Consider the following 27,653-nt stretch of genomic DNA (forward strand, 5'->3'; position numbering starts at 1 on the left):
CCCTCTTACGATCATTTCCCCCTCAGGTTTAATTGTAAGAACTTTGGTGAAAATGATGTAATGTGAAATTTCTCCAGTAGCCTACTGTGTTTTATGATTTTGTTTTGGATTTTTTTCTGTCAAATTTCATTAGAATTCCTGCTTAAGTGATTACAGAAACTGCCAGAGAGAGACAGGAAAGGAAGAGGAGAGAGAGAGAGGTGGGTTTGGGTTGGACTCAGCGTTGTACTGTTTGTGGCCAACTCCCTATAAAAACTGGGAATTTGCACAGCATTGCACAGTGCACAACACAAGTGCAAACCATTCCATAACTTATGGTATGTTGTGGTAGAGTTCTCTTGAATGACTCATGACTAATAACATTCACATCACAGCCTTATCACAGAGTGTGGTTTCCACACCAGACAGACACATGCACACGAAACCCTGCACACTGAAACCAAACACAAAAGACAGAGTTAAATGAGGATGGAAACAGCAGCCGGGAAAATCAGGAATGAATCATGAACTTGTTATTGCCCAGTTTGTTTGTTCTTTTGTGTGTTTTCTTTCAGATTTCAGTAAGCTGATAGGTGTGCTAAAGTAGTGCTGTTACAAGAAACGGTGGCATGACCAATTGTGATACCTAATAAATACGTTTCAGCTAAGCTACGACTGTTGTTAATATTCCGCATGAGGAAGTGAGAGTGTGCAGAGGGTCACGGGCAGCAGGCCACTGGGGATTCCAGGAAACGTGTGGGACTTCTTGGATTTACAAACTGCTTGCAGAGAGGTTGAAGAGTCACTGCTTTTTCCCCCTCACACATCAAATATGAGTTGGGGTTAATCTACTTGAGGGTAGGTGGTCCTGCAGGGGTTAACATTCCATGTGTGTGTGTAACAGCGGTGCTCTGACGTTAAGAATCATGTCAGGACAAGCTCGCTACTTTGTTCCTCCATATGACAATTATACCTGATAGGTATATGCAAGGCTTCCAACCTTGTTACTGCATAGTACATAGGAAGTTACATATTTTCTTCTACTTTTATTTTAAAAGGATTATACCCATTATCTGCATGTTTTTCCACTCCAAATATGTATGTTTTTTATTTTTGCACACTTGAGCAGTGGTGATTTTGTCTTGACGATGTTGCAAGGATTTTTGAGGTTAGGAATAAAAACCGCGGAATTTCAAAATGCTGAAATATAACAAGAGGGAGACAGATCCGATAAATAGTTACATTGCTTGGCATAGATATTTATGTTCCTGATGAATCCCTGCTAAGTGAACCCTGCTGCAGCAGTGCATACACAGAAATTCATGGGAGACTTATTTTTCGCTGGTGATAAAATCTTTTGTGCTGATTTTGTCTTTAGAACCTGACGTGGCAATTTGGCTTGTGCAAAAACACATTGACATTTTCCAGAGAAAGCGACTTTTGAAGCATGAAGATATTTTCATTAAGTTACAATCATAAAATATAACTGTTTTCCTGTGATACATAGAGGGCTTCTGTATTCAGTCCAAAAATAATGACTCCTCCTTTTACCATCAGTGATTCAGTTTAATAAAGACAAACGGTTCCTTGGAATAAGAGGAGGGACGAATTAAAGACAGGAAGAAAGGGGTATGCAGAGTGGCAGCGCAGACTTACAACTGCAGAAAGGAAGAGCTGAGCTTCATAAGGAATGTCTGCTGATCAACACTAGTCCGAATTATTACATTGCATCTCTGATTTCAGCTTCAGAGCAGATATGTCTGTCATCACTGCTGTGGCACTCTTGGTTTTCCTAGCTATCCCTCAGGGTGAGTTTTGGTGCATTTAATGTTAAAAGTTATTTCTAAGTTGTATACATTTAATGCTTTACTAGCTTACTTCCTCTATTATTCTTAGCAAGAGCCTGTTTTTGATCTGCATTAAGCAATCAGCAGTATGTTTTACCTTGTCTCTGACCTGATATATTCATGTCTTCAACTGCAGGCATCAGCTTCAACAATCAAGGACTCACTCGGTGTCAATGCATCATCAAGGAAAGGAGGCCCATTGGACGACTCATAGGACAGGTGAAGGTGAACGAGCCCAGCTCCCACTGCCAAGACAGGGAGATCATGTAAGCCCTGGGGGTCAAAGATGAATACTTCTCTGCTAATCTGTACTCAAAGAACTTGAAATGTGCCTGAATCGATAGGAAGTATTGCAGTCTGAAATCTCATACCTGTCTCTGATTCTGCAGTGCCACTCTGAAAACGGATGGGAAACAGATTTGTCTGGATCCTAATGTTCCTTGGGTCAGAAAAACGCTTGAGAGACACCGTGCTCAGTAAGTTTATCTTCACTGTATTTTGTGATTGTTAGCAGAGGAAGAGACCTTATCTAAACAAGGGTGATGTATGTTCAGGGTCAGCACCTAAAAGCAGTCTGACGGGCAATGATCTTCACAAGGGATTTTACTACACTTGCAATAGCAAGAAGTGCACTTTCATAGCTATGTAACGGCAGTAATAAAAAAGTGATTCCTTAGATTTACAGATAAAGATAAGGATGTTTTTAGGAGCAGGAAGCTGGTTAATTATTTGTCAGTAATTGTGCTAAATGAGCAGGGCAAGCCCAATGTTGGAAGCCAGAGACGGCAGCTGCCTTCCAGCCACACTCTAATTTTAAATTACTCTAATTTAGAAGTATTAATTGATGTTGAAGGTTAAAATTTATGTATGTCAATTCAAGCCACAGAATTGAATTCTAATTGTGTCACAAATATATCATATTTTGAATCAATTTTCCATATAATCTTGTGTTGTGCAAATATGAGTCTGCTGCCAATTCCGTATTGAGGAAGTGTTTAATTGGAAGTGAGATTGCCAATATGATAACGTATGTACATTTTGTCCCTGCAGGCAGAAGCTTTAAAAAGAAAACCTTCTAAAGAGAGAAGGAGCTTTTGGAGACACATTTTCATCCCCACTGATGAACAAAGTGGAAAAATGGATTGCTTCTCGTGGAGCACAAAGAGCGTGTCTGATTTGTGTGGCAGCTGATGTGATTGTCAAAAGGTTGTTATCAGATCATGTACTCATGTACTTTTTAGTGTCCGGAGTGCCTGCAACAAAGAATGGCAATGATGTAAAAACAAATATGTTTTAAACAATATGCTACACAGGATATGTTACTTTAAATGTTGTTTTTGTACACCCACAATACTTACTGCAGGTTAAATGTTTGGAGTTGTGTAGAGTTGAAATAAACATTAAAAAATCTTATTTCCACAATTATGTCTTTAAAAATAAACATACACATTTTTTACATATTCAGGAAATGACTGTTTGTTTGTCTCATACTTAAAGGACATTGTGTGATTTTCCACTCCACTCTCCTACTCTAAGTTTTTGTTGGTTTCTCAGTAGGAAGACACACTTGTGGCTTCACATTGATTTCTCAATGGAAGAACATCGCCACCTCCTGGACAAATGTAACACCATCAGGACTACAAACATTTTTAGGAGCTGTAAAAAGCTCTCACATTACTGCCTTCATATCGTTTTAGTGCAAAATTACCCCAAAGGTAAATTGCCTTTAATTGTGCAGTTTTACAGAAAAACATCGGGCTTCTCCACAGCTGGACCAAATCCCCAGAAGCGATTAGAACAAGACCCAAAATCAACATAATATTGCTGTTCCTGGACCAGCTATTAGCAATGCAAACTCAAAGACCTCAAACAGTAATAGAATAATCAATCATGTCAGTGCTGATGCTTCTGGAAGAGTCTACTCAGTACATGTAGAGGTCACCTGTTTATGTTTTAAGGGTTGTTTATTCTAAAGAAACTTGAGTGAATTTGATCATTACTATTATTTGTTTCCCTTTGATATCAATGACCAAAACAGACGCAAACAAAAGTATATACAACTGAACTAGGAAAACTTGAAACTGCTCATTTATCTAATTAAAAGCTATTTTTTACTCTTACCTCCAACTTGTCCATCCATCTGTAAGGGAGAAGAAAAATAATTTAGTAGTATTTTCAAAATCAGAGAAAGCAAATGAAATTTGGAAAACATACTAGATGTCTTAAGCAATAATTTAAGAAAACATATGGAAAGACAAAGTAACAAATGACAATCATATTATAGACTGGGAGTTGGATAAATGAAGAAATGAAGAGTAATTTGAGGTTTAACTTGGTGTGATTAAGATGATATTAAAAATGTTTTGAAAGCCAGAAGTCACACACCTGGTGAAGTACAGCATGTCTCAACATCACCCAGTTCTTAATCCCACGTGTTTAATGTCTGGAGCTAAGTCTCCAGCCACTCCCACCTGTCCTCCATTCACCCCAGTTTTCCCACCATTTGCCATGACACACATTGCCCTCTGCACACGTCCCTTTTAGCAGTTAAGTAGAATTTAATACCAGCCCAAATGCTCAATCCCAGAAAGATTATTTGTTTAATGCTGTTTCCGGCCATAGCAGTTCAACAGTTTCCCTGTTTTAATCAGGTAAAAAAAAAAAAAATTGGTTTCTTCAGGTACACATTGCACAAGATGAGTGATGATGATATTGATGACAGAAAATTAGGTCAATTACCTCAAACACAAGGCAGTTAAATAAAAACTAAATGATTTGCGATGACTTAAAGCATGAAAATCATCAAAAAATATTCATGACAATGACTCTGACAATTACTTGTTATCTTGCTAAAATACTTATCCTTATCTGAAAAGAGATAACATATCTTTTAAATGCTCTAACTGTTATTGTTATGATAATTACAGCACTTTAAACAATACTGAAAAATATATGTAATGTAGACACATCTTATGGTTTATTCTTTTCAACTTGTGGCCGATGACAATGTGAGTGAGACGGGCTACACCTTTTTTTATTATTATATTATATTATAAGGCACAAAATGTTTGACTATTGTGGATAGCACAATTACAGTGAAGTTAGTTTTAAGTTGGATATTAGACAGCCATTTACTCGGGAGCCAGCACGATTTTTTTTTAACTTGGCTTCCCCCAGTAGGTTAGGGAAGACGATTAATTGAACTCCAAGCCCTCACGCTCAACAGGTACAGCCTGACTTATGGAGACAAAACTCAGGAGGGGGGCAGAGGGGGGATTTCACCCCCTTGGTGCCCCCATGTTTGAAAAATCGCTGCCAAAGTGCCCTCATGGATGCCCTGTAGTAAATAAAAAATTATAGTGCCTTCTAAGGTGCCCTTCCAAAGCCTAATATATTATTGGATGCCCTTCTAGTAGATAAATGATACATGTTGGAAAATTAGTTGGCCCTTTGCACCTACTACCTGTGAGACAATGTGCCCTCATGGGATGCCCCTATAGTCGAAGTGAGAGAAATGTGAGAGCTAAGATTTGGATAGGGAAAAAGCGCCACCCACTTTTTCGTGCATCAGGTTTCACACGTAGGCTACATAGCCTATTACTCGTGATTAACACAATTGTGGTTAAGTGGTCAACAACAATGTAAAAGCAGTCCTTTCTCTTAAGGTTAACGCCCACTTCTGGAAGCGGAAGACGGTGCAGCTTTCTGGTTGTTTCGTGATGCGTATTGCTGTAAACTGGAAGCAATTGAACTCCATTTCGATGACACATCTGCACTCATCATGAATTGTTATGAACTCTGGAAGCAGCGATGAAAAAGCCGCTATCGCAGCCATGTAAGGATAGCAAGATGAATATATGCTCTGAACATCAAGCAGATGCGTTGATGCATCCAACTATGGCGAGCTAAAAAGGTAAGGCTTTTATTTTTGATGGAAGCAATGCTCTCCTGTGCTTAGTGACTTTGTAAGCTAACGTTGGACACAAAAGGTTTGCTTATAACTAGCGCTAAGTTACGTGGCCTATCTAACCGTCAACAACCTTTGCTGACTTTCAACACAGTTTTATTGTCTGAGTGCATCAGTTAAGGATGTAAACTGAAAAAATAACGGCAATAACGGCGTTTTCATCATGTATATTTCGCTGCGTGTTGTTTTCCTGCTTGAACAACAAAGGCTCGCTAGTCTCTGTAACAGCTGTCCATGGTAGCATTGATTACCGGATATCTGTTTGACCAATGTATGCTATTGTTGTTGTGTAACGGTTGGCGCGAGCGGTTTCCTGTTGCGCTAACTACGCGTGCGTGTGCGCATGTGACTGACTGTTTCCAGGTGCCCTTCCCGTCACGGTGCTCCCCAGCCGGTGTCTCTGCTGCCATGGACGTGGGCAGCCTCCCTGTGGAGCTGTGGAGGGTTATCCTAGCCTACCTTCCTCTCCCTGACCTGGGCCGCTGCTGCCAGGTGTGTCGTGCCTGGCGGGAGCTCGTCATCTCCCTAGATAACACCCGCTGGAGACAACTCTGCCTAAGGTGCCCCGAGTGCCGACATCCCAATTGGCCTAGTCAGCCCCATCTGGAGCCCCCATCCTGGAGAGAGGCCTTGAAGCAGCACGCCCTGGCCACCCGGACATGGACTCAAAATGGGCCAGAGCTCCAGTCCTCTGCTTGCCTCCTCTTTTTCCGTCGTCGAAAAGACCGCAGGGTTTGGCATGTGGGGCCTGGATGCGAGTTTGAGACACTGCGAGGGGCCCTTGGGGTTGTGGGGCCATATGACCGTGTGGTTCTCCATCCAGGGGTATACGAGGAGCAGGCTGAAGTTGCACTAAAGGTACCTGTTGAGCTGGTTGGGCTGGGACGATTGGGTGAGGTGGCCCTCCTGGTGTGTATAGAGCAACAGTGTCCGACTGCAAGGCTGTGTAACCTGGTGTTCATGCCACCTTGGTTCTCCACTGTGGTCTACAAGGTAAGAACAGGTAGTCATTATGCTTTCTTTATACAGCATCATACAGATAGTTCTAACCAAGTGATTTGATTGGACAACAGCCATTTAATGAGTGCTGGTACAACATCACTCATTCTACAAGTGTCTCATTAACTAGCATTACAGCAAACGTCCTTCCAAACAGTCTTTGGCTGAATTAATCAAGCTATAACCTCAGAATCACACAGGCCACCAAAGCAACTGTCAACAGACTTATTTCACTGGTTGCACATACAGATAAATGTACATAGTATAAGGTAGCTTGTCTGCAGGAAGTGTAGACATACACAAAGTAGCAAAAGTCCAGAAAAATGTAGCCAAATTAATGATTAGATAAAAATTAATTATCTGTTGAGGCTTATTACAGTTGTATGAAAGATATATCATGCTTTAGGTTGTGCTGTTGAACTGAATATCAGCACAGCTGTGATTATCTTTATTACATGCATTTTTGCCTATGATGGAATCACAGCCATGCTGATATTCAGTACATCAGCACTCACGCATGTATGATATTGCTTAAATATTTCATTAAGGGTTCAAATAAATGTCTCAAGTCTCAAATATCCTGAAACGGTGTAATTAGGTTATTTTTTCTTTCTTGCTGAATCTGTCTGAATCACCTCTCTCTCCTGGCTTTGCTCTAGACGTCATGGGGTCACGTCCAACTCGATAACTGCAACTTTGAGGGCGCTCAGGTGCAAATCCGCGGCCCAGGAACCTGCCAGGCTCGCTTCTGCTCCTTCTCACAAGGCAGCTCAGCCCACCTGCTGGGTGTCGTCCTCAGTTTATTTGACAGCTGTGACTTCTCGGGAAGTGACACTGCTTCGGTGACCGTCGAAGGGCCCCCAGTTTCAGAAAGGAACTGGGCTTGTAAACACTTGGCTGCCCTGGCGAGGACGTTCCAGTCTTGTGGTGTTTCTGGAAGTAACAATAGCCCTCCATTTGCTGGGTCCACTGGTGGGCAAAAGCAACCGGGTGCTAATGTCAAAAAGGAGCCTGTGAGTCTGGAAGACTTTCAGAGGAGGACCGGGGTGGACACAGTGTGTCAGGGTACAGTGATTGAAGACTGCTGGAGTGATGGTGAACACAGTGAGGGAGAGGAGGAGAACAGAGATGGAGGAGGAACTAACTATACCAAAAACGTATGTACATTAGATTACAAAATCCCATGCAACCATCATGGCCTTTCTCATTTGCTCAAGCCTCGGCCAGATGGTTCTGTGCCACTGGCCTCTTCTCCGGATCCTCCATCTGTGACCCCTGAACCCCTCACCCTTCAGCAGGAATTAGACAGGGACCCAGTGGCTCAGATGTTGGCAGCATCCACTCTTGGCTGTATCTTCAGACGCTGCCTTTTCAGGGAAGGGAAGGGTGGCGTGCATTTGTCTAATTACGGACAGGCTCGGCTGGAGGGCAATGTTTTCCGTGGGCTGAACTATGCTGTCCGCTGCATCCAGAACTCCACAGTAAATACATTTAAAAAAACTTTTTCAGACAAAGGAAATCTCACTTAACACATTTAACTTTCAAAGGCCGCATGCCATTTCAGTCATGTATCAAGTTAAGGAAGTTGTTCAGATCGTGAGTAATTAATTACCAGTATCCTATTCAAAGAGCTACCTGAGCTCCCTCTCTTTCTCTCTCACCTCCTTCAGATAGTGATGCTGAGAAACGAGGTGTGTGAGTGCCGTGCCTCAGGTGTGTTCCTGCGCCTCTCTGCTCAGGGCCTCATCGCAGAAAACAACATCCACTCGAACGGGGAGGCGGGGATGGACATCCGAAAAGGGGCTAACCCCATCATTGTGGTAAGGCTGCTCCATTTTCTATTTAAGACAAATGGAAGACACAAGCAATTCACATGTTTGGAAAACAAGGTTCACTTGCAAGCTTTCCCAGTGCTTTCAAGTGCATCTCACGGTTAGCTGTCATGTAAAAAAAAGATGTGAAGGGAAATAGAAGTGATGTTAAGAAGCTTACCTTTGATATAAGTGCTTGTAACAATAGAAGGTACATTTCAAAATGTGACTGCTTTTAGGTTAGCTGTCTTTCCTGCAGTATTTTCACCCTCTCATTCTGTCTTTTCATTCCACAGTGCAACAAAATACATAGTGGTTTGCGTTCAGGGGTTGTTGTCCTTGGCAATGGCAAAGGTTCAATTCGGAGCAACCAGATCTTCAACAACAAGGAAGCAGGCGTTTACATTCTCTTCAGTGGGAATCCAGTGGTCAGGTAGGTGGGACATAACAAACATCCAACTTTCATCCAGTGAAGATAAATTAAAAGGGGGTATGAGAGCTGAGATATTTGTTTTTCTAGTGCATCAAATTAAAGCAATATTCCTCAGAACTCAGTGTTTGAAAGCATCACTACAACAGGCCTTTGTGACTCATCACAACAGATGTTTCCCAGTAAGCCAGTACACTGTGGAAGTGAGCCAGCGTGCGCAATGCCAGGACATAGAGACTGGGGCAGCTAAATGGAATGCAGCTACCAATCCTTTTATTGTGCCTCTCCTTCTGTGGCACATATTTGGGTAAAAAAGCTATGGTAAAACATTGCTCAATACCTAACTCAGATCTGTATTTCACTCTTCTAAACATCTGCAATGATGGAGTTTTGTACACCTAGCATGCACTAATACTTCACTCAAGCTTCCCCATCACTGACTGCTGCAGTGCAAGGGTGTTATATTTGCAGGCCAGGTGGAGTATAAGTAGTGTTTCATATTGGGAGATGAGATTCTAAGGGTGCAGTTTGTAACTTTAATAAGAAAGCCTAGCACAGTGTTTCTTCAAAGGGTACTACACTGAGTCTGTACTTGTTTTATATTTGCTCCTGTTCCACTCATAATCTCTCCTCACTTTCTTTATCAGTGGGAATCACATCTTCCAGGGCCAGGCGGCAGGGATCGCTATAAATGAGAATGGCAGAGGAATGATAACAGGTGTGTGTGTGAATCCGTTTAACCCTTTTTTCCACAGTTCATGATTATTATTATTATTTTTTAAAAAAACACCCTGTGCACTGCCTGTTGGCACCAGTGTCCGATCACACTTGAAGCTGTTTTTTGGCACTTACTGACTTCGTTCCCTCCTGTCTTCATCGTTGTGTTGTATTAACTCTAAGATGCACGTCGCTTTGGACAAAAGCGTCTGCTAAATCAAAGTGTAACATTGTAATTGTAACATGCAGCATGCCAAATTGCTTCTTAATTTTCCTGTATTTAAAGTGCCACGTACAGAAAATAAAAGCACCAAACATTGTTGGGGTTTCTTTTTTACATGTAAATTAATTTTAATTTCAGAGAATGTGATCAAAGAGAACCAGTGGGGCGGTGTGGACATCCGCAGAGGAGGTGACCCCATCTTGAGGAACAACTACATCTGTTATGGGTATTCAGACGGTGTCGTGGTGGGAGAGAGAGGCCGCGGGCTTATTGAGGGAAACCATGTCTACTGTATGTAATTTAAGCATCATACATTTATCTTGACATAACAGCTCATCTTTGACCTAAACTTTACCTCAGATGTTTCCTTTCCCCTCTTCCTCCCGTTTCCTCAGGTAACAAAGGCTGTGGCGTGTGGGTTATGTCATCAAGCCTCCCGCAGCTCTTGGGAAACTACATCACCCATAACTGTATGTATGGGCTGGCCGTGTTCTGCAGGAAGGACCCAGAGAACATCGAGGCCAGGGAGGGGAACTGGCCAGGGCAGGAGAGGATGGGTGGAGAAGAGGGCAGCGGGGAGAGGAGAGGGGTAGAGGGAGAAGGCAGAGAAGGGCAGGAGAACTTGAATGAAGAGGGCGAGCTGTTCGCATGGGAGAGTGATCTGGATAGTGAGGATGAGCGACACTCTGCCCGGCGTTCCATCAGTGTGGCCCTGGTGGAGAGCAACTGCATAAATTATAATGGAGGTAAAAAAAATTATCTTGAAAGAAAATGACAAGTCACTCATTTCCTGCCTCTAATGTCTTCTCCATCTCTCTCTTTCTGTAGCTGTTGGTCTCTACGTGAAGAGCAGCGAGCCCCTGAATGTTTTTGCCAACCTCGTAAACAGTAACCGTGGCACTGGCATCGCTGTGCTGCAGAGCAGTCAGCTGACCCGACTGGTTACAAACTGCATTCTTGAAAATGGTCGAGGCGGTGTTACTGTGGAGAAAGACTGTCGAGTGGAGCTTCGTGGTAACGGCATCTATAAAAACAGTGGCCATGGTGTCAGTTTCAGTGGTAACGGGCAGGTTGTGGAGAACGATGTGGTTGGAAACCGTGGATATGGGATCCAGGTTTCTGGCAGCGCTGACATCAAGGTGAGATTGATGGTGGCCTGAATCCAGACCACTTTTACAACACTGAACATGGCTGTTTAATTTAATATTAACACATCACTTTTTATGGTTTTATCATTTTTCTCTGTAGGTGTTACGCAACCGCGTCCAACCAGCACAGGGCTGTGGCATTGCTGTGCTAGGCCCGGTAAAAGGTGTTGTCCATGACAATCTCTTGTTCCAGGGTCACCCTGGAAACAAGAAGACGCTGCTACATATGGATCCTGGCAATGAGAGCTGTGTGTTTCGCAACAACAGTGTTCTAAGGCATAACAACAGGTAACTAGGAAATGAAAACAAAGAGCCAGAGATTAAAAGACCACCAGTAGCTTTATGGTCATTGTCCTCACACTTCAAGCAGCTATGATATTTATTTTTACAACATTATATTCCATGATAATATGGAGACAATTTGAAAGAAATAACTGAATTATCACGTCAGATTTACTGAACCTATTGGAGAGTTTCAGCTCACATTGCACCTTTTATTATTTCTATTCACTCTCTTAGTTTTCAGTGTAAAAGGGCACTACGCAGAGCCTAATGTTAGACAGGCACAGTGGCAACTGGCTGGTGAACACAGTGGGGCATGCATTATCTATCAGGACAAAGTAGAGAGCAGAACTTGGCTAATAGGAGAGTTAATAATGGCCAGAAACATGACTTCAAATGAATTATGTGAAAAGTAATGTTGCTTAGTTAATGTTGGATGCATAAATAAAGAACTGTTGGCTACAATACTGAATATATTAACTAAAAATGTGATATCTCAATATTGTTCTTACAACTTGTTTCTGCTGCCTACAAGTGGACAAAATAAGTTGACTGTTGTATGCTTCATATCTTCCCTGCTCCTGAGTTTTTCTATAAAAAATACCATTTACAGCTTCTTTTATCCCTTTGCATTTTGTAGCTGTGCATCTTCTCCTTCCTGGGTTTTGGAAAACCCTCCTCCTCGTCCACTGGCCAGCTCCCCGTCTGGCCTCTCCTCATCACAATATCCTTCACGACTTGGAATTTCCATGACGACCAGGATCAGCGCCACAGTAGAAAGTGGCTGCCACAGTGGCAGCATGTTCTGCTCCATCCTGTGAACACTGGCCAGCACATAGACACCCATGTAAATGACTTTCACAAGACGTCACTTTTGATTTGGAGCACTCGGACCTTCCTCAGAGAAGACCCTCTTTAGTGATGCCCTCCTGGTGAGGGGGTGTAACTGTTCCAAGAAGTCAGAGGCTGCTCGGAGTTTAACCACTTTAGGGGACATCCACCTTCCAGAGTATGAGGGTCGCACAACATTTTGTAAATCTCAAATCTGACTTTTGTAATTTTATGAGAAAATTCCCGTGCACTCATCAAATGCGGACTAACGAAGAGAAGCTGGAGTAAGAGACATTCATGCATCATCACCCTCCATGCCCCATGCTAAAGCTTTAACTGAATCACTTTATCGTGCAGATTTCTTATTTATGTACAGACCTGCTGTAGACTGTGTTGTTTTGTTAGTTTGCTCCCTTGTTAGGAAGTGCACATTTATAAATCCTAACAGGAGTCTAAGGCTTCAGAGACGCCAGCTTCAACCATGTTTCAAAGTAAAGCTGTGCCTTGTTTGACATTTTAATCAATCAATGATTGTAGCTTGGGGAGGAGTTATCATAGTGTGAGGTGTATATGCAAAACAAAAAGAAAACACAAAGCCAAACTTAAGCTTCTGCTTCCTGGTGAGTCTGTGTTTTTTGTATCATGTCCTCCATGTTGGTTTGAACATGTGATGCACTTCAGCTGACAGAAGTTATCATTCCAGACTATTTTTGAAAGTGCACATGAAGATACAACCACACATACTCGCCTGGTTACAGCCAGTTATCCAAGGTAAATGTGCAATATGTGCTGTCTACAAATGTGCCTTTATGTTTTATCTGTCGACGCTACATATTTTCTCTCATCTAGAATTTGTTTACAGCTCATCACTCTATTTGTACCCTGTACAGTAAGCATTAAATAAGAATATCATGTACAATTTTAAAGGTCAACAAACTTTATTTGTCCACAAAATGCATTATTAAACAATTCTTGTTTGTGGCATTTCCACACTCTTAACTCTTAAATGTCATCTTGATCTTCAGTGCATTTTCTTGCGTTTCCGTCTCTCCATGAACTGATCATATTTGACCAGAGGTAGCACCAGAGCGGCCTGCCTGTGCTCGCCATGCTGCCCAGCCTCGGCCGCCTTCCCCCGGGCCACCTTTATTAAAGTCAGTCCCATTGACTTTGCTATTTCAATCATTCTGGGGGACAACACAAAGTATTGGTAACTGTAAATGTGCAGAATTCTTATGTCATACTGACAATGTTTCATGAGGTGTGATTATCATCATCGAAAAAAAACATGAAAGCTGAAAGGAAACGATTGACCTTAATGATCATTTGGTGTCATTTAAACAGTAAAATGAATTCTGTGCTCTTATCATATACTTTTATGTTAAATGCATTTGTGTGATGCATACAACATATTATGTTACGCATCAAAAGATAGTTCTCGTATACAAATGCAGACTTAAGGCATGTACAGACATGCGCAATTCCGGCAAACTTAAACTCCACTTGAAGCTAAGATGCTACTTTGCCATCAAAAGCAAAGATTAAAAGTTTAGAATTTAAGTTAACATGAGGTGAATTTTTGCCATGTGTGACCGTGCCCTTAACTGTTTTTCTTACCTAGCTTCCGTGACTCCCAGGTCACGGTGCAGTAAAGTGAGATCCGCAGTCATGTGACCCATATGCAACATCAGGGCGAGAGAGAAAGCTGCTATTTTGACGCGCATTGATGAAGACACCATGTTCTGGACCCTAAAAGGAAAATGCACATTAAAAAAAGTACAGTTTTAATATTAGCATCAATAAAAACATTAATAACACTATTGTGTAATGATAGAAGAAATGCAAGAGCAGAACAGGGCAAGAGAGGATTATATGAAAATGTAATCAAACCTCATCAAATCCCTATTACACCCCTGTGGTAATGGCAAATACATTCACAAGGTGCTAAATATATAAAAGATGCAGAGCAGATGCAGTCCATGCAGATAATTCACAAGATAGTGAACATGAAAAATCCCCATCATACCTGCCATTGTTGAAAGTCTCCACTGTGAATGTTCGGAACAGTTTGTTCTGAATGATGCGAGGACAGCCTTCCTCCTGTCCAACTGTATATGTAGACATTAAAAACTATTAGCTTGTGTTCCAGAGACATTTATGACTTGTGTATGTATGTTGAAGGTAGAAACCATTACTCACACTTGCGGTTGATGCTTCTCTGCCGTGCCAGTTTAAGCAGCAGAGAGAGGTAGAAGGCACAGCGTACCGTTTTATCTCTGGCTTCACCTACAGTTGGCACGTTCTCTAGGAGCTTCATAACACTTAAACATCTAAGATAAAAAAGGTACAAACAAATTAGAGCCAGCTTAATAAAATGTACTAGCATATGTGTATATGTTTTCATCATACCCTCCGTCCTCTCTCATCTTCTGCAGCTCCTCTGAGGTGAGTGCTGCCATCTTGGAACCAGCCTCTTCCAAAGCTTCAAACTCTACCTGAGTCAGGACTGCAGACATTGATTAAGGAAGGAGACCTGAACAAACTGCCTCAGCTGCAGCTTTAACCTCCAACCACCTGACCACCAGTTCCAACATCCACAGTTCATTATAATAATTTCTTTTTGGCACACACAAAGAAGATAAGGATACGATCGTCAAATAGATAGACATTCTCAGGTTCGTCAGCGTCTGCCGTGCAGGGAGGGAGGTGGAGACCCAGGTCTTCCTGGGACTCGGCCACTTCTTGTTGTAGAACTGAGGAGAGAGAGACGTCAGAAAGAAAAATGATGATGGATAAAATTACACAAGAACAGAAGCAACAGATATTTAGCTTCACCTTTTTTATTTCTTTATTACCCAACCTCTAATTTAGAAAATTCCCCTGATGACTTTTAACTACTGCCTTCCATATCTGTTTGACTGTGTATCTTACCTTCAAGACCCTTCTGCTCGATCACAGTACTGGCAGCTTTAGCCACTGCTTGTTGCAGGGTATCACTGCCAACCTGATTCATCCTGCGTGAGCTCAGAGCTCTCTTCTGTTTGCTGGTGCCAAACGCCTCAATCAAAGAGTCAAGCTGAAGAGGAAATGTAACAGGTTAAGATATTATCAAGGTTATTTTTATTTGATCTTTGATTATAATTATTTAATCTTATATGAAAAGAAAATAAATCAGCATACCTTGTCTCTGTATGTCTGAGTAGTGTCCTGGGCAGTAGCAGTCTCTGTGGCCTCACCTTATGAAATAAACATTGTAAATCCATAATATGCACTTGTATAGCACTTTATACTAAAATCAGTATCATAATCAATACATGATTGTGATCCCCCCCCCCCCCCCCCTTACCTGGTACAACAGGCTGCATGTTAAACAGCTGAGCACTGTGCACTTCCATTTGCATAGTCTGCTTGTTCAGCACTCCTACATAATATCTAAACAGACACCAAACAGTACACTTTATTATAACTTATCTTCACAAAGATGGTCATTTCAGTCAGAATATCCCACGATATGCTGTTAACCTACTTGCAAAGATTGTTGCATTTCAGGGACCCTGCTCCAAAATTATTTCCAACATAAGACAGTCTGTCTGATTCAGCAACCTGGTCAGGCGGAACACATTGTACAGCATCATTAGCTAAACAATTCATCTTAAAACCAAACTGCTAAGGACGAAAGCACTGCATATTTCTCACCACTATCCGTCTGCTCTTTTTCCTGGGGTTGCTCTCATCTGCATTTTTGTACATCGTGAAATCCAGGTTGTTTGCATTTTTGACGCTGCCGTTTGAAAAGCGAACTGTGAGATGGAGAATCACAATGGAAAATATTACCATTAACACACGTTTGGGATGCGAGTAGTAAGTACAAGCAATTCAAGCATAAGAACAAAATTATAGTATATTTTGGCACGTACTAAAACACTTAACATTAAGTTAGCCCTGCTGCTAAGAAGCACCCACGTGTGCAAAACAGATGACTGTTTAAATAAAAAAGACAAGCAATACCACACTTTAACAGGCACGGTTACAATAACATTTTTCCTAAAGAAGTTTCGAAAGCAATTTAATGTAAGATAGCTACCAATAACAGCTTTATCCGAGTCTCTCTCCTCTTCACAACACACCAACGAGCAGGAGGCAGCCATATTTGTTGTCATGAGTTTCTGGGAGAGGCAAGAGGTCTCACTCCATTGTAATTTGGGCTTCGCAAAAACACTAGTTTAAGCCGTCGTACAAAGCACATTCAGTCAGAAGGATAATTAAAACATATATATACTTTTAGTGTCCAAATTGTATGCGATGACATTGATTTATGAAACAAACTATTGACACACTGTAATAAGAGAGACACAAGGTGAGTTTCGGCAGGTTGCCATGATAGGATGGATGCATTATCTTGACAAACTCTTTGGTTAAACTGGCTCTGAGGTTGTGGCAGCGACATCTTGTGGTGAAACGCATAACTGCAGTTTTTCACCTCGTCCAGGTCATGAACATGGAAGTGAAACACAGCGCCACCCTGTGAGTCTGGGTGGTAAAAACCCGTCTGAGTGTGTACAATAATTAGAAATCATGACAAATATATGACGGACACGAATAGCGACTAATAGTCAGTATCTCTGTCTTATAAACGGCTGTGATATCTGACGGTGTTTGCGTGGTTGACAGTATCAGACGTGTCCAGCTGCTCGAGACAAACAGCCGCCGTGAGTGACCTCACATCACTGTCAGCTTCCGCCCCCTCAGTGTAACCATCACATGCGAGTGAATTATCAGGTTGTGTGGACCGCAGGGGATGTGGGGCGTGTAAAGCTACATTTGATGGAAAACCCGTTTTCGTTGCAGACACTCGGTCCAGCCAGGTGACCGTATCCTAGCTACTGCTTGTGTTTTAGCTAACCTAGCTAACAGACAGTTTTCTGGTCGGTAGCCAGCTAACTTTAGCCTAGTCAGTTTTTGGTCAAGGCCCCGTCTCTGCCTCTTTTTATCTACGCTTTCGGAAAATTCAAGGTAATGTGAGTCATTACGGGCTTTCTAAGAACAAAATAAATGCTGTGTTTTTGCTAATTTAGCGAGTTACGATAGAAAACTATTCCCGTGTTAGTCAACCTATTGTTGCTAGGTAACTATTTACTACATGAAGAATTTGCGTTTCTAAAGTACAGGGCACAATCTGTATTACTGAAACGTTAGCTACTGTGTTATTAATGCTGATATCATGTTTACTACAAACTTTTAAGCACCAGTGAACAGTTTGACCAGCTTAAGTACAAGTTATTTCAAAGCATATCTTTATAATAAGAATAAAGCTCACTGAAAACATTGCTCTCAGTGCTGATTAATTAATCACCCATGAAGTTTTCTAGGCCCTCTTTTTTTGTAGAACCACAGACTTCACCCCCACTACAGTTTTTTATTTTTATGTGTTAAAAACACAGTAACAACAACAACTTCTCAAACAAAACTGGTCTATGAAGTATACCTTCACCTGTTTAAATCCCTCCTCGTTACCCCACCTTACTTTAATCTATTCCATCCTTACTCTCATTTTATGCCTCCATCATCACACTCTAAGTCGGCAACTATTTCAGTATCTTTCAATTTGTGTGTTACTTACAAAAGTATTCCCAACCTCAAAGCTATGTATTCAAATTGTTGGTTTTGTCCTACCAACTATCCACAACTTAGAGATGTGCAATGTACTGCAACACATGACAGAGATAAGCATAAAATTTCATTAATGGAAGCATAAAATGTCAATTAAAAAACATTTCCAGTTCAACTTTAGAACAGTTGCCTTTTCCTGTCTTTAGGGCCATGGATTTCCCAGGCCACTTTGAGCAGATCTTCCAGCAGCTCAACTATCAGCGTGTCCACGGTCAGCTGTGCGACTGCGTCATCGTGGTGGGCAGCAGACACTTCAAGGCTCACCGCTCAGTGCTGGCAGCCTGCAGCACCCACTTCAGAGCCCTGTTTACTGTTGCAGAGGGAGATGCTAGCATGAACATGATCCAGCTGGACAGTGAGGTAAGCATCTTGAAAATGTGTAAAAGAGGGAAAGAATGACAATGATGCTACTTTAATGTTTGTGGATGTGAGAGTGTGATTATGATTGTGATAAGAGGAAGGAGGTCAGGAGAGAGTGCCTTTTCAACTTAAATGCAGGCAGAATTATTAATTAAAAAAACTACTGACATGCCTTAAACTGTCTCTAGCTATTGTTTCAGTGGCAAAAGATCAATGACCTTTGGTATACCTGCAGGTGGTGACAGCTGAAGCCTTTGCTGCCCTAGTGGACATGATGTACACCTCCACACTGATGCTGGGGGAGAGCAATGTCATGGATATCCTTCTTGCAGCCTCACATCTGCACCTCAACAATGTAGTCAAGGCCTGCAAACACTACCTGACCACGCGCACCCTGCCCATGTCCCCCTCCTCGGACAGACCCCTCCATCACCACTCTCAGCAGGAGCAGCAGAGGCACAGACAGCAGCAGCAGCAAGTAGCAGATTTAGCGGTGAACCCTTCTCTGGCAGCTAATGCTAACCTTGCAGCTAACGCTGCCACATCAAAGATGCAGCGCTCCTTCCTCCTGCAGCAGCTGGGGCTCAGCCTGGTGAGCTCTGCGCTCGGTGGGATGGAGGAGGACAGAAATGGAAATATAGTTGGAAGTAGAATTGAACAGAGAGCCTCCTTTCCAATCCGACGCTTTCACAAACGCAAACCCTCTCTGGGCCTGGGCCTGTCAGAGGAGAGACCCAGGCAGAGGCAGCGCCCCTCTGCCCCTAACCTGGGGCTGTTAGGAGAGGGAGGGGTGAACACCGAGCGAGAGGAAGGAGCACTCCTCTCACCTGACTCCCACAAGATGGGGGATGACACCAAATTGGATGGTGCTATCGCTGGCTTGGTAGGGGTAGTTGCCCAAGATGATCCTCAGATGCCCAGCCAGTCAGACAGCGGACATTGTGAGGGGGAGGACTTGGGGAGACTGCAGGGAGGGGTCAGCAAGGAAGAGGACATGGAGGAGCAGGATCACCAGGACAACAGAGGAGGTGTGAAGATCAAATCAGGGACAGAGGAGGAGGAGGAGCAGGAACAGAAGGTAAAGGTGTGGCTTGACTTGCTGATTTTGACTTCCCATGAAGCTAAATCTTCACAGTTGTATCTATTGTACTACTTATTTTGGTAAGGTTTGCTTGTGAGTGTTTCAAGTTGGATTTACTGTTTTATTAAAATGAAAAGTTTTCTTCGACCATTGGTATGTGCCAGTAAAGAATGAGGCTCACGGACACTAACAAACGCATCTTCCACTTATACAGAAGCATATCACGGTTTTCTAGTATAGCTGCTGCTGTCTTTGCATGTAACTTGACTTTTTAAAAATCTCATTTGGCCTCAGATAAAACTCCTGTTCTTCTTTACGTAGGTGGTGGTCAAACGAGAGCCGCTTAGTTCGCCTGAGCCGACAGATGAAATCAGCGACGTGACATCGCAGGCGGAAGGCAGCGACCCGGCTGAGCCCGGAGGTCGGGAGGAGGAGGAGGAGAAGGCAGAGCTGAGCCCAGAGAGCAGCGACCGCAGCTTCACCTCTGAACCCCAGCCGAGCTCCGACTCTCTGCGGCAGCCCGCCTCCCAGCTTCTCCTTAAGAGCGGCATGGGACGAGGCAGCGGAGTTGGAGGAGGGTTTGGATGTAACAACGGACTTGGCAAACCTGGTTTTAGTATTTCTAGCTTTCTCAGCCCAAAGAATTTTGGAAGTAGTGGTACAGGGTTGGTTCCTGGAGAGGATGAACTCCCAAACACAACAACTGGTGATGCAGTAGCACATCACTTCCTGCTCAGACAGGAAGCTGCTGGGACATCCGGAGCTGCTTCTTCCTCTCTTCTGCAGTCAGGTCAACTCACTGCAGAGGGTCGAAACAGTTTTGGAGACAACCTACAAGCTGATTCCTTATTCCTCCGCCCCCTGCATGATGGGATAGGGAACCCCAGAGGAGGTGGGGGGAATTGTAGTGGAGGAGTAGATCCCTTCAGTTTGGACTTTCAGCGCTCGAGTCTTGGGCTTCACTCCCTCGGGCGACCATCACGAGGGGCCGGAGGAGCGAGTGCCGCTGCTCTTGCTTACCCAGGGTACAGACGTATCGCTCCAAAAATGACCGCTGGCATGGGAGGAGAAGAAGGAGTGAGTGGTGTCCTCCAGGATGCCGCCTCCTCCTCCTCCTCAAACCTGACAAGTCCTCTGCTTCTTAACAAGAGCGGTGGATATGAGATGAACAGTAGCAGGCCCACCTCCCTCCCCCCTCAGCTGACCCGAGCTTCAGCCGACGTCCTGTCAAAGTGTAAGAAGGCTCTGTCGGAGCATAACGTCCTGGTGGTCGAGGGAGCTCGGAAATACGCCTGTAAAATCTGCTGCAAAACCTTCCTCACCCTTACTGATTGTAAGAAACACATCCGCGTGCACACAGGAGAGAAACCCTACGCGTGTCTTAAGTGCGGGAAGCGCTTCAGTCAATCGTCCCACCTGTACAAGCATTCCAAGACCACCTGCCTGCGCTGGCAGAACAGCAACATGTCTAACGGCCTGCTGTAGGACACAGATGACTGCACCACAGTAGAGTGGGCAGACAGGATGAAACCATCAAAGATTTGAAGTCCCAAAAATGTTTTTGATTTGTGACAGAGCAGCTGGATCTTATCAGCTGTTATGTCCAAACTAACCAGTCCTGATCCCAGACCAAAGAAAAGGATGGTCATGTAATCAGACATTTTCTTTCCCAGGAGAAACTCAAATGTTAAGGTGGAAAAATTAAGCATGTAGAAAGAACATAGGGATGCAGGACATACAAATGTACCACATATTTATCATAGAGAACCATAGATTTACACTGTATGCTCTCCTGTTCAAATATCATTAGAGCATTATGAGGATTCTCCACCAGTCAATGCAGCATATGTACTTTGCATAGTATGACCTTGGCCAGTCTAGTCATGGCTTGTAAAGCTGCCACACTGTTGACTAAATTATGTATCTAAATGATATCATGTGGGCCGTGTCTGTGTTAAGTGAGCCTTAGAACTATCGAGGTTTTCCTCGAGGTGTGGTAAACTAAAATAACCAAACACTCAATCTGAGCGTGTGCAGATCAGAGGCAGCTGTGCAGCAACATTTACCACAACTATCATGTAAATTAGTGTGCATATGTGCAGATTTTTCATTACACATTTGTAAAACATGTAGCACTGTAACATAATGACTTTGCCCCGTTCAGTGCAAAGGCAATGGTCATAAAGACTGACAGCTAACTGATCCAGAGTCAGTTTGAGCCCTAAATAATATGATATAACTCTGTACTGTTGATGGTTTTGTTCTCCTCATACTAACTGTACTGTACAAAAAGGTGGATTGAATCAGTTTCACTCCTGTGAGGTGGACCCTAAAATCTGTAACTTAGTTCGACCAACAAAAAAAATGACAGAATTGTTTTTTGTAATCTGCCCTAATTAGGCAAAAAAAAATATTGTCAAATGGACCTGTGATATTAATTGGATTCTTTTATTCAGTGAAGTGATTCAATTTGAGGTGGTTGTTAGGGTCGACCAGGGTAGAAACTGAAAAAAAAAAAAACATTTCAGCCACCAAGTCTTGTCTTAACATTATAGCTGTAATTTTTACAAGTACAAGTTTTTGAGAAACTTTAATTTGCTTTTAACAACCTGTTACCCCAATTTGCACTTGCCAGATAGATTCTTAGAAATATGTTTCAATGTTTACAGGGGGGAAGAAAACACAATTACACCACCGCTGTATTGTTATAAGTAGGGGAGATCTGCATTCACTCGCCTTTTTTAGTCTCTTTTTTTAAACTAATAATATATTAATGCATTACTTTTTTATACCTAACATCTTCACAAAAAATGAGCTTCTAGTGCACTTTATTTTTGTCATGATGTGCTAAACTTGTAATTGCAGAAGATTGAAGTGCACTAAGTTACTTTCCATCCTTTTTGCTTACAGACTGCGAATAACCACAAAAAATTCCAATGTGGCCAACAAGTTTACTCACCATCCGTCCACACATCAGCCAAGCTTCACCGGTCACTGGTGTTTTTGTATGCATAGTTAGTCAATTATTAAAAAAGGCAAAGAAGAGAGGCAAAGAAGAGGCGCTTTGGAGTGGTAAATGTTGCACATATATGGTTGCTTTCATCATTTTTCCCTTGGAGGGGAGAAAAAAAAACAACTCAAAAAGAATTGAGTATTTTATGAGTTTGATACTGTACTTGATACCAGTGCTTTATACACGAATCTTTATACATCTAATGTTGCATTCATTACAAAAGCACTTAGACGAAGATTTTTTTTCTAACTAAAATGTTTACTGGAATGTTGAACTATGTGAAAACGTTGCTGTATTGCAATTATCCAACTCTAACAGCTCTCAAGGGTCCGAGTTTGCAAGCTAAGGGGTTGTAGCTGCTGTTGCTAGCACGCAATCTATACATGATTTCTACAGTTTGTGAAATGAAAATATACATGGGTAAAGTTGAAGTTGTTGTCGAGTACTGTTTAAGTGAACCAAAAGAAAATAACACTTAAAAGAGGGGGTATTATGCTGTTTCACATTTAAAAACATATGATGCTACAATGTTGGATGTCCAGACTAAACATGGGTGAAGTTTCAAATCTGTCTGTAAAAGTACGTTTGGAGTAATCAGCTCTCAGCTCAGTCTGCAGGCTGCTGTGAACGCCAGGTTTCACACAGTTTTTTTCTACATGCTGCACTTTGTGACATCACAAAGTGCAGCCTCAGCAGGCTTCAGGTAGCTGGCCAATCAGAAGAAAGTGAGCTTGTAGGGGCGGGGGTTTTTTAAAAGGACAGAGCTGACATTCATTTCAGGCAGAGGCTGTATGAGGGCCTGCACAGAGCACCAGTGTGTTTTTAACTGTAAATTATGCTAAGCTAATCCACAGAGTGAAATTTGAAGCTTGAAATGAGCATAATACCCCCCCTTTAAGTGCATGTTTTTGTATACTTCTTTGCTTGCTGTATTGTGTCACCTGCACTGTCAATGAAAACACATGGTCATTGCTTCCATTTCCATTTGACACCTTAATGTACTGTAGAGTCATTACACTGTCAGCCTGTACTAAAAGAGGATTTTAAATCACATTTTCATGGAAAATCTTGAATTTTTACTTCAGAAGAAAAATGCCTTGTAAACATAAGCTAAACTACAGGCTGCCCTGTTGTTGTTGTTGTCTTAAAATCTCAGCCACAAAATTTAACATGACCACTGGGGGTTTAAATCTGAAATCTGAAGTCAAATCGAATCACATGCAGCCTTCTCCACCCTCTGAAAAAAAGGGTTGCCTAGATATCATCATGATTTTTAAAGGTTATGATGCGAGCAGAGATGTAGACCTCCTAAATGGCTTCCATGTCTCACACAGTGGCCTGTTAAGGATTATTATTGTGCTGTCTTCTAAAGCTGTTATGCATAAACAGTTAATGTGAATCTCTGAAAAATGCACTGACTGTATTACCCCTGTCTGAATATGCCAAAATATAAGAATATATTGAAGGCCTAAATTGATTATGAAAGTCACTGCCTTACGCCCTGGAGCTTGAAAAGCCGGGCTTTTGTTGATATGCCAAATCTGAAGTACTTCTGTGTTTGTTTCTCTGTATACCTAACATAGTGTAACCATGAGAGGACTCAATGTTTGTCTCTTTACTGTTGAAGGCTTAAGATTGTATAGTAAGTTCAGCTGTTGTAAAGACTGAATAAAAAACAATGGTATTACATTTTGTTATTGGCGATATTTAATTTTCTGTTCACCTTTTAATGTTCACCTGATTGCAGATTTAAATGTAAGTAAATACTTCAACATCTCATTACAAATTAAAAGTCCTGTTTTTTAAATACATGAGTTGAACTGATGGCCCACTTTACATCCAGTTGCCAGAGTGGAACCAGTTTCCTCTTACAGTTTGAGTTCTTTGATCATCGGCTCCCCCCGCAGGCCGAGGAGGAGGTTGTTTGCAGCCAGGGAGGACATGGCATTACGGGTACTATAGGAGGCACTAGCAATATGAGGGAGAATCACTGTGGGGAGAGAGAATTAAGAAGTCAAATGATGCATGTTGTCCTTTTAGGTGTCTTGCAAAATTTAAAGCACCAATAAATCTAACAGACCCACCGCAGTTTTTGAGGGTAAAGAGTGGGTGGTTTGTGGGCAGAGGCTCAGGAACGGTGACATCTAACCCAGCTCCTGCTATCTGCCCAGTGGACAGAGCCTCATACAGGTCCTCCTGGTTCACCACACCACCTCTGACAAAACAGGAAGACCAGAATTACAGACTGACACAGGAAAAGAAAAGACACTGCACTCATGGCTGGATAACTTTGGTAACACATGATGGCCACTTATTTTAACCTCTTATACAGTAGATTAATCACAGAATAAAGAAAGCGATCTGCAGATGTTCATCTTTCATAAACATGAGTTGTTTATGACCCCTGAGGTCTGGCATGAACTGGCTCTTTGGGTCTTATCTTGCTTAGCCAGGTAGTTCATGTGTTTGTGTTTGAGATAAGGTTACCTGCTTGTGTTGATAAAGATGGCATTATTTTTCATCTTGGAGAAGAGGTTCTTGTTGCAGATCTCCTTTGTTTCCGGTGTTAAAGCGCAGCACACAGCCAGGAAATCTGACTGCTTTGCCATCTCATCGAAAGACACTAGAACAAGAGAGAGTGCAATTTAAGTTGTCACATTAAACTAAATTTCTGCATATTACATCTTTGAATTTATTTTTAAATTCCTTGAAATACCAACATACCGTTATATTGAGTATCTCTGAGATCAGGAAGTTAAAGGTCAAAGGAGCATAAATGACCTTTGCCTCCTACTAACCAGTGCATTAAATCGCTATATTGCTTCATCATAGGTCTTGCAGACATTGTGCATCAATTATAACATTAATGCTGGTGTAGGACATTTCAATTGAGACATTTAACAAAGTTGTGGTCCTTACCATACTCTGCATTGATGAGACTGGCCAGCTCAGGCCTGGGGGCCACGTCTGTGTAGATGAACTTCTTTACTTTGAAAGGTGCCAGACGCTCAGCGATGGCCACACCTGAAAGAGCACAAACACAGTGTGTAAGAAGCATCACATTTACAGAGATGGTGCTTTGATGATAAGATGATGTGTGTGTCATGTTTATACTCACCAATCCTCCCCAGGCCGAAAATCCCCACAGTGCTGTTTGCCAGCTCGTATCCACACAGCCACAGGGTTCTCCATGTGCCCCAGCCACCACTGACACACAGATAGAGTGACAGAGAGAGAGAGAGAGATGTGTGTGTTTAACCTTTATTCAAAAGAGCAAAAACATGAATGGATGGATTTGAGAATGTGTGTGTGTGTGTTTGTGTGTGTGTGTCATTACGTCTTGGCTTCATGTGTGGCCTCTATGAGCCTCCTGGAGGTGGTGAGCAGCAGAGCCACAGTCAGCTCAGCCACAGAATCTGTCAGAACATCAGGGGTGTAACCCACACGGATCCCTCTGAGGGAAAACACATGCACACAAACATTACACAAAGCGTTATATGCTTATATCACCAGCCGTTTCTTGATTTGATTTAAGTGATTGATAGGAAATACCTTTTCTTCAGTTCCTCCAAAGTGAGATGGTCAAACCCCACCGACATAGTACTGAGGACCTTCAGGTTTGGTCCTGCAGGAGCACAATCAACACAAACAACCAAACTGAGAATTTCTTCCTTAGTAAACACGATTCAAATGACTCTAAAGGAGTGTCCTCAGACCTGCAGCATCCAACAACTCTGCATCAATCTTCTCTGTCAGAACACAGAGCAGACCATCGACACCTTTGACCTTATTCAGCAGCTCCTTCCTTGGCACAGGGGTGTCGTCTGAGTCCCACAGCTCGAACTGCACCCTGGAAAGACAGAAACCATCACTGAGGAGCCAAATCACATCATTCTTTTCTTAATCCTCAACAAATACAAATTAAGTATTATTAAATATTCAATTTCAGCTCTAACAAACATATGCCAATCTCATGCTACATCCTGTGTACTGTAGCTTTTATAGAAACACTGGGACTTTAAGATACAGTTAGGTTTTTTTTTAACGCTTTTATGGGGGAATACCCTTTAAGCTACCAATCTTATCTGACTAACCTGAGGACAAACATTAGCAGTCATGTTTACTCAAAGTAAATCATGAACTTTAAAACACTTAAAATTCAGAAAGATAACTTTCAAAACAGATACATTATCCTATTAGTTGGTCATACAAAATGTTGTATTTAAATATTCATTTAAGGACACTGTGACTCACTGTCCAGATTCACGGAGGATCTTCAGGCCATCGGGTGGGATCTGTCGGGTGACATACACCCGTTGGGTTGACATCTCCCTCTGCACATTGCCTGTCAGACTCCCAGTTATATTCAAAGGTCCAACAGCAATCCGCCGGAGCTGACGCAGTGCCACACGGCTGCCCCACATTTCCAGGAGAGAGTAGATCTTGGGCAGGTGTCCGAGAGGTGGAAGTGGGACTTTAGAGTTCAAAGTGTGCATGAGCATGATTTTGGCTCCTGCTCAGGGGGAGGTTCCTTTGTGTGTCTTTGACCAATATGATTAGAGGGAGGGTGTCTCCAAAGTCTGAAGTTGAGGGAACAAAAATAAACACAAAATAATTCTGTCAGATCTTTGTCCAGCTTTAGGATTCAGTTAAATTTTAAGTCTCTTCATCACAGGCCATCTAAAAAAACTAAAACACAAATACAAACCTAAAAAAGCAATACACAGAAACAATTACACAAAAGTTGTGGTTTCCTTACATTCTCCCCATGATAGGAGTCAGTAGGATGTAAATGTTTCACTCAGCTGTTGACCTTTGCTTCTTTAAACAGTAGAGGACCCAAACCCTGTTTTCTATTTTCTGTCTCTTTGGCTGGAACTGGGTCAGCAATACTTAATCTTACTTAAAGTTTTCCCATAGAGCTGAGTTTCATGAAATGCAGTGCTTTTGTTTAAATTCTAAAAAGTCATTATGTTTGCTTAATTACCTTTTGATATACGAATAAAGACAGATGGCAAAATTATACCTTAGATCCAAACAACTAAAGCACACTCCCCAAGCCTTAATCTTACCGCTTTTTCTGCCCTGTCTGTTCCTGCAAATATCCTGCAGCCCACCTTCTTCTATATTTTCTTTTCATTTTTTCTTGATAAACAAGATTTAATAATGCCCCTGTGGTGTATTGATGTATGTGATTAATGAGTGAATTTTGTGAAAAGGTTATCATGCTGATTATTTATTTTGAAACTACACAATTTAATATATCTATGTAATTAATTTTCCCTTTTCATTTAG

The 27,653-nt window shown here is 42.2% G+C and overlaps 5 protein-coding genes across 5 annotated transcripts; 3 read left to right on the plus strand and 2 right to left on the minus strand.

Annotated features, from left to right (window-relative positions):
- Positions 1-1,572: 1,572 nt before the first annotated feature.
- LOC138594686 (interleukin-8-like) lies at positions 1,573-3,282 on the plus strand. Its single transcript, XM_069665865.1, has 4 exons — positions 1,573-1,787; positions 1,963-2,092; positions 2,216-2,302; positions 2,877-3,282. Exons 1-4 carry the CDS (start codon positions 1,736-1,738, stop codon positions 2,887-2,889), a joined length of 282 nt encoding a protein of 93 aa, XP_069521966.1. The 5' UTR covers positions 1,573-1,735; the 3' UTR covers positions 2,890-3,282.
- Positions 3,283-5,571: 2,289 nt separating this feature from the next.
- Positions 5,572-13,241, plus strand: fbxo10 (F-box protein 10). Its single transcript, XM_069666533.1, has 11 exons — positions 5,572-5,739; positions 6,157-6,786; positions 7,452-8,273; positions 8,463-8,612; positions 8,900-9,036; positions 9,681-9,751; positions 10,112-10,264; positions 10,369-10,719; positions 10,802-11,112; positions 11,222-11,409; positions 12,044-13,241. Exons 2-11 carry the CDS (start codon positions 6,202-6,204, stop codon positions 12,222-12,224), a joined length of 2,949 nt encoding a protein of 982 aa, XP_069522634.1. The 5' UTR covers positions 5,572-5,739; positions 6,157-6,201; the 3' UTR covers positions 12,225-13,241.
- Positions 13,167-16,394, minus strand: polr1e (RNA polymerase I subunit E). Its single transcript, XM_069666534.1, has 12 exons — positions 16,319-16,394; positions 15,931-16,034; positions 15,761-15,837; positions 15,581-15,666; positions 15,415-15,470; positions 15,166-15,310; positions 14,883-14,987; positions 14,644-14,740; positions 14,434-14,564; positions 14,261-14,342; positions 13,852-13,983; positions 13,167-13,421 (listed from the first exon to the last, which is right to left on the minus strand). Exons 1-12 carry the CDS (start codon positions 16,392-16,394, stop codon positions 13,256-13,258), a joined length of 1,257 nt encoding a protein of 418 aa, XP_069522635.1. The 3' UTR covers positions 13,167-13,255.
- An 819-nt stretch (positions 16,395-17,213) lies between these two features.
- LOC138594488 (zinc finger and BTB domain-containing protein 5) lies at positions 17,214-21,087 on the plus strand. The gene is made up of 4 exons (XM_069665591.1): positions 17,214-17,247; positions 18,051-18,264; positions 18,500-19,342; positions 19,667-21,087. The coding sequence occupies exons 2-4, from the start codon at positions 18,055-18,057 to the stop codon at positions 20,828-20,830; spliced, it is 2,217 nt and encodes a 738-aa protein (XP_069521692.1). The 5' UTR covers positions 17,214-17,247; positions 18,051-18,054; the 3' UTR covers positions 20,831-21,087.
- Positions 21,088-24,226: 3,139 nt separating this feature from the next.
- On the minus strand, positions 24,227-26,782 carry grhprb (glyoxylate reductase/hydroxypyruvate reductase b). Its single transcript, XM_069665593.1, has 9 exons — positions 26,613-26,782; positions 26,075-26,208; positions 25,911-25,983; positions 25,696-25,812; positions 25,477-25,565; positions 25,278-25,382; positions 24,846-24,981; positions 24,443-24,573; positions 24,227-24,348 (listed from the first exon to the last, which is right to left on the minus strand). Exons 1-9 carry the CDS (start codon positions 26,780-26,782, stop codon positions 24,227-24,229), a joined length of 1,077 nt encoding a protein of 358 aa, XP_069521694.1.
- Between the last annotated feature and the right edge of the window lie 871 nt (positions 26,783-27,653).

Source organism: Semicossyphus pulcher, unplaced genomic scaffold (assembly GCF_022749685.1).
Source record: "Semicossyphus pulcher isolate SPU_LCO1_2020_fin unplaced genomic scaffold, fSemPul1.0.p SCAF_17, whole genome shotgun sequence".
Classification (NCBI taxonomy): domain Eukaryota; kingdom Metazoa; phylum Chordata; class Actinopteri; order Labriformes; family Labridae; genus Semicossyphus; species Semicossyphus pulcher.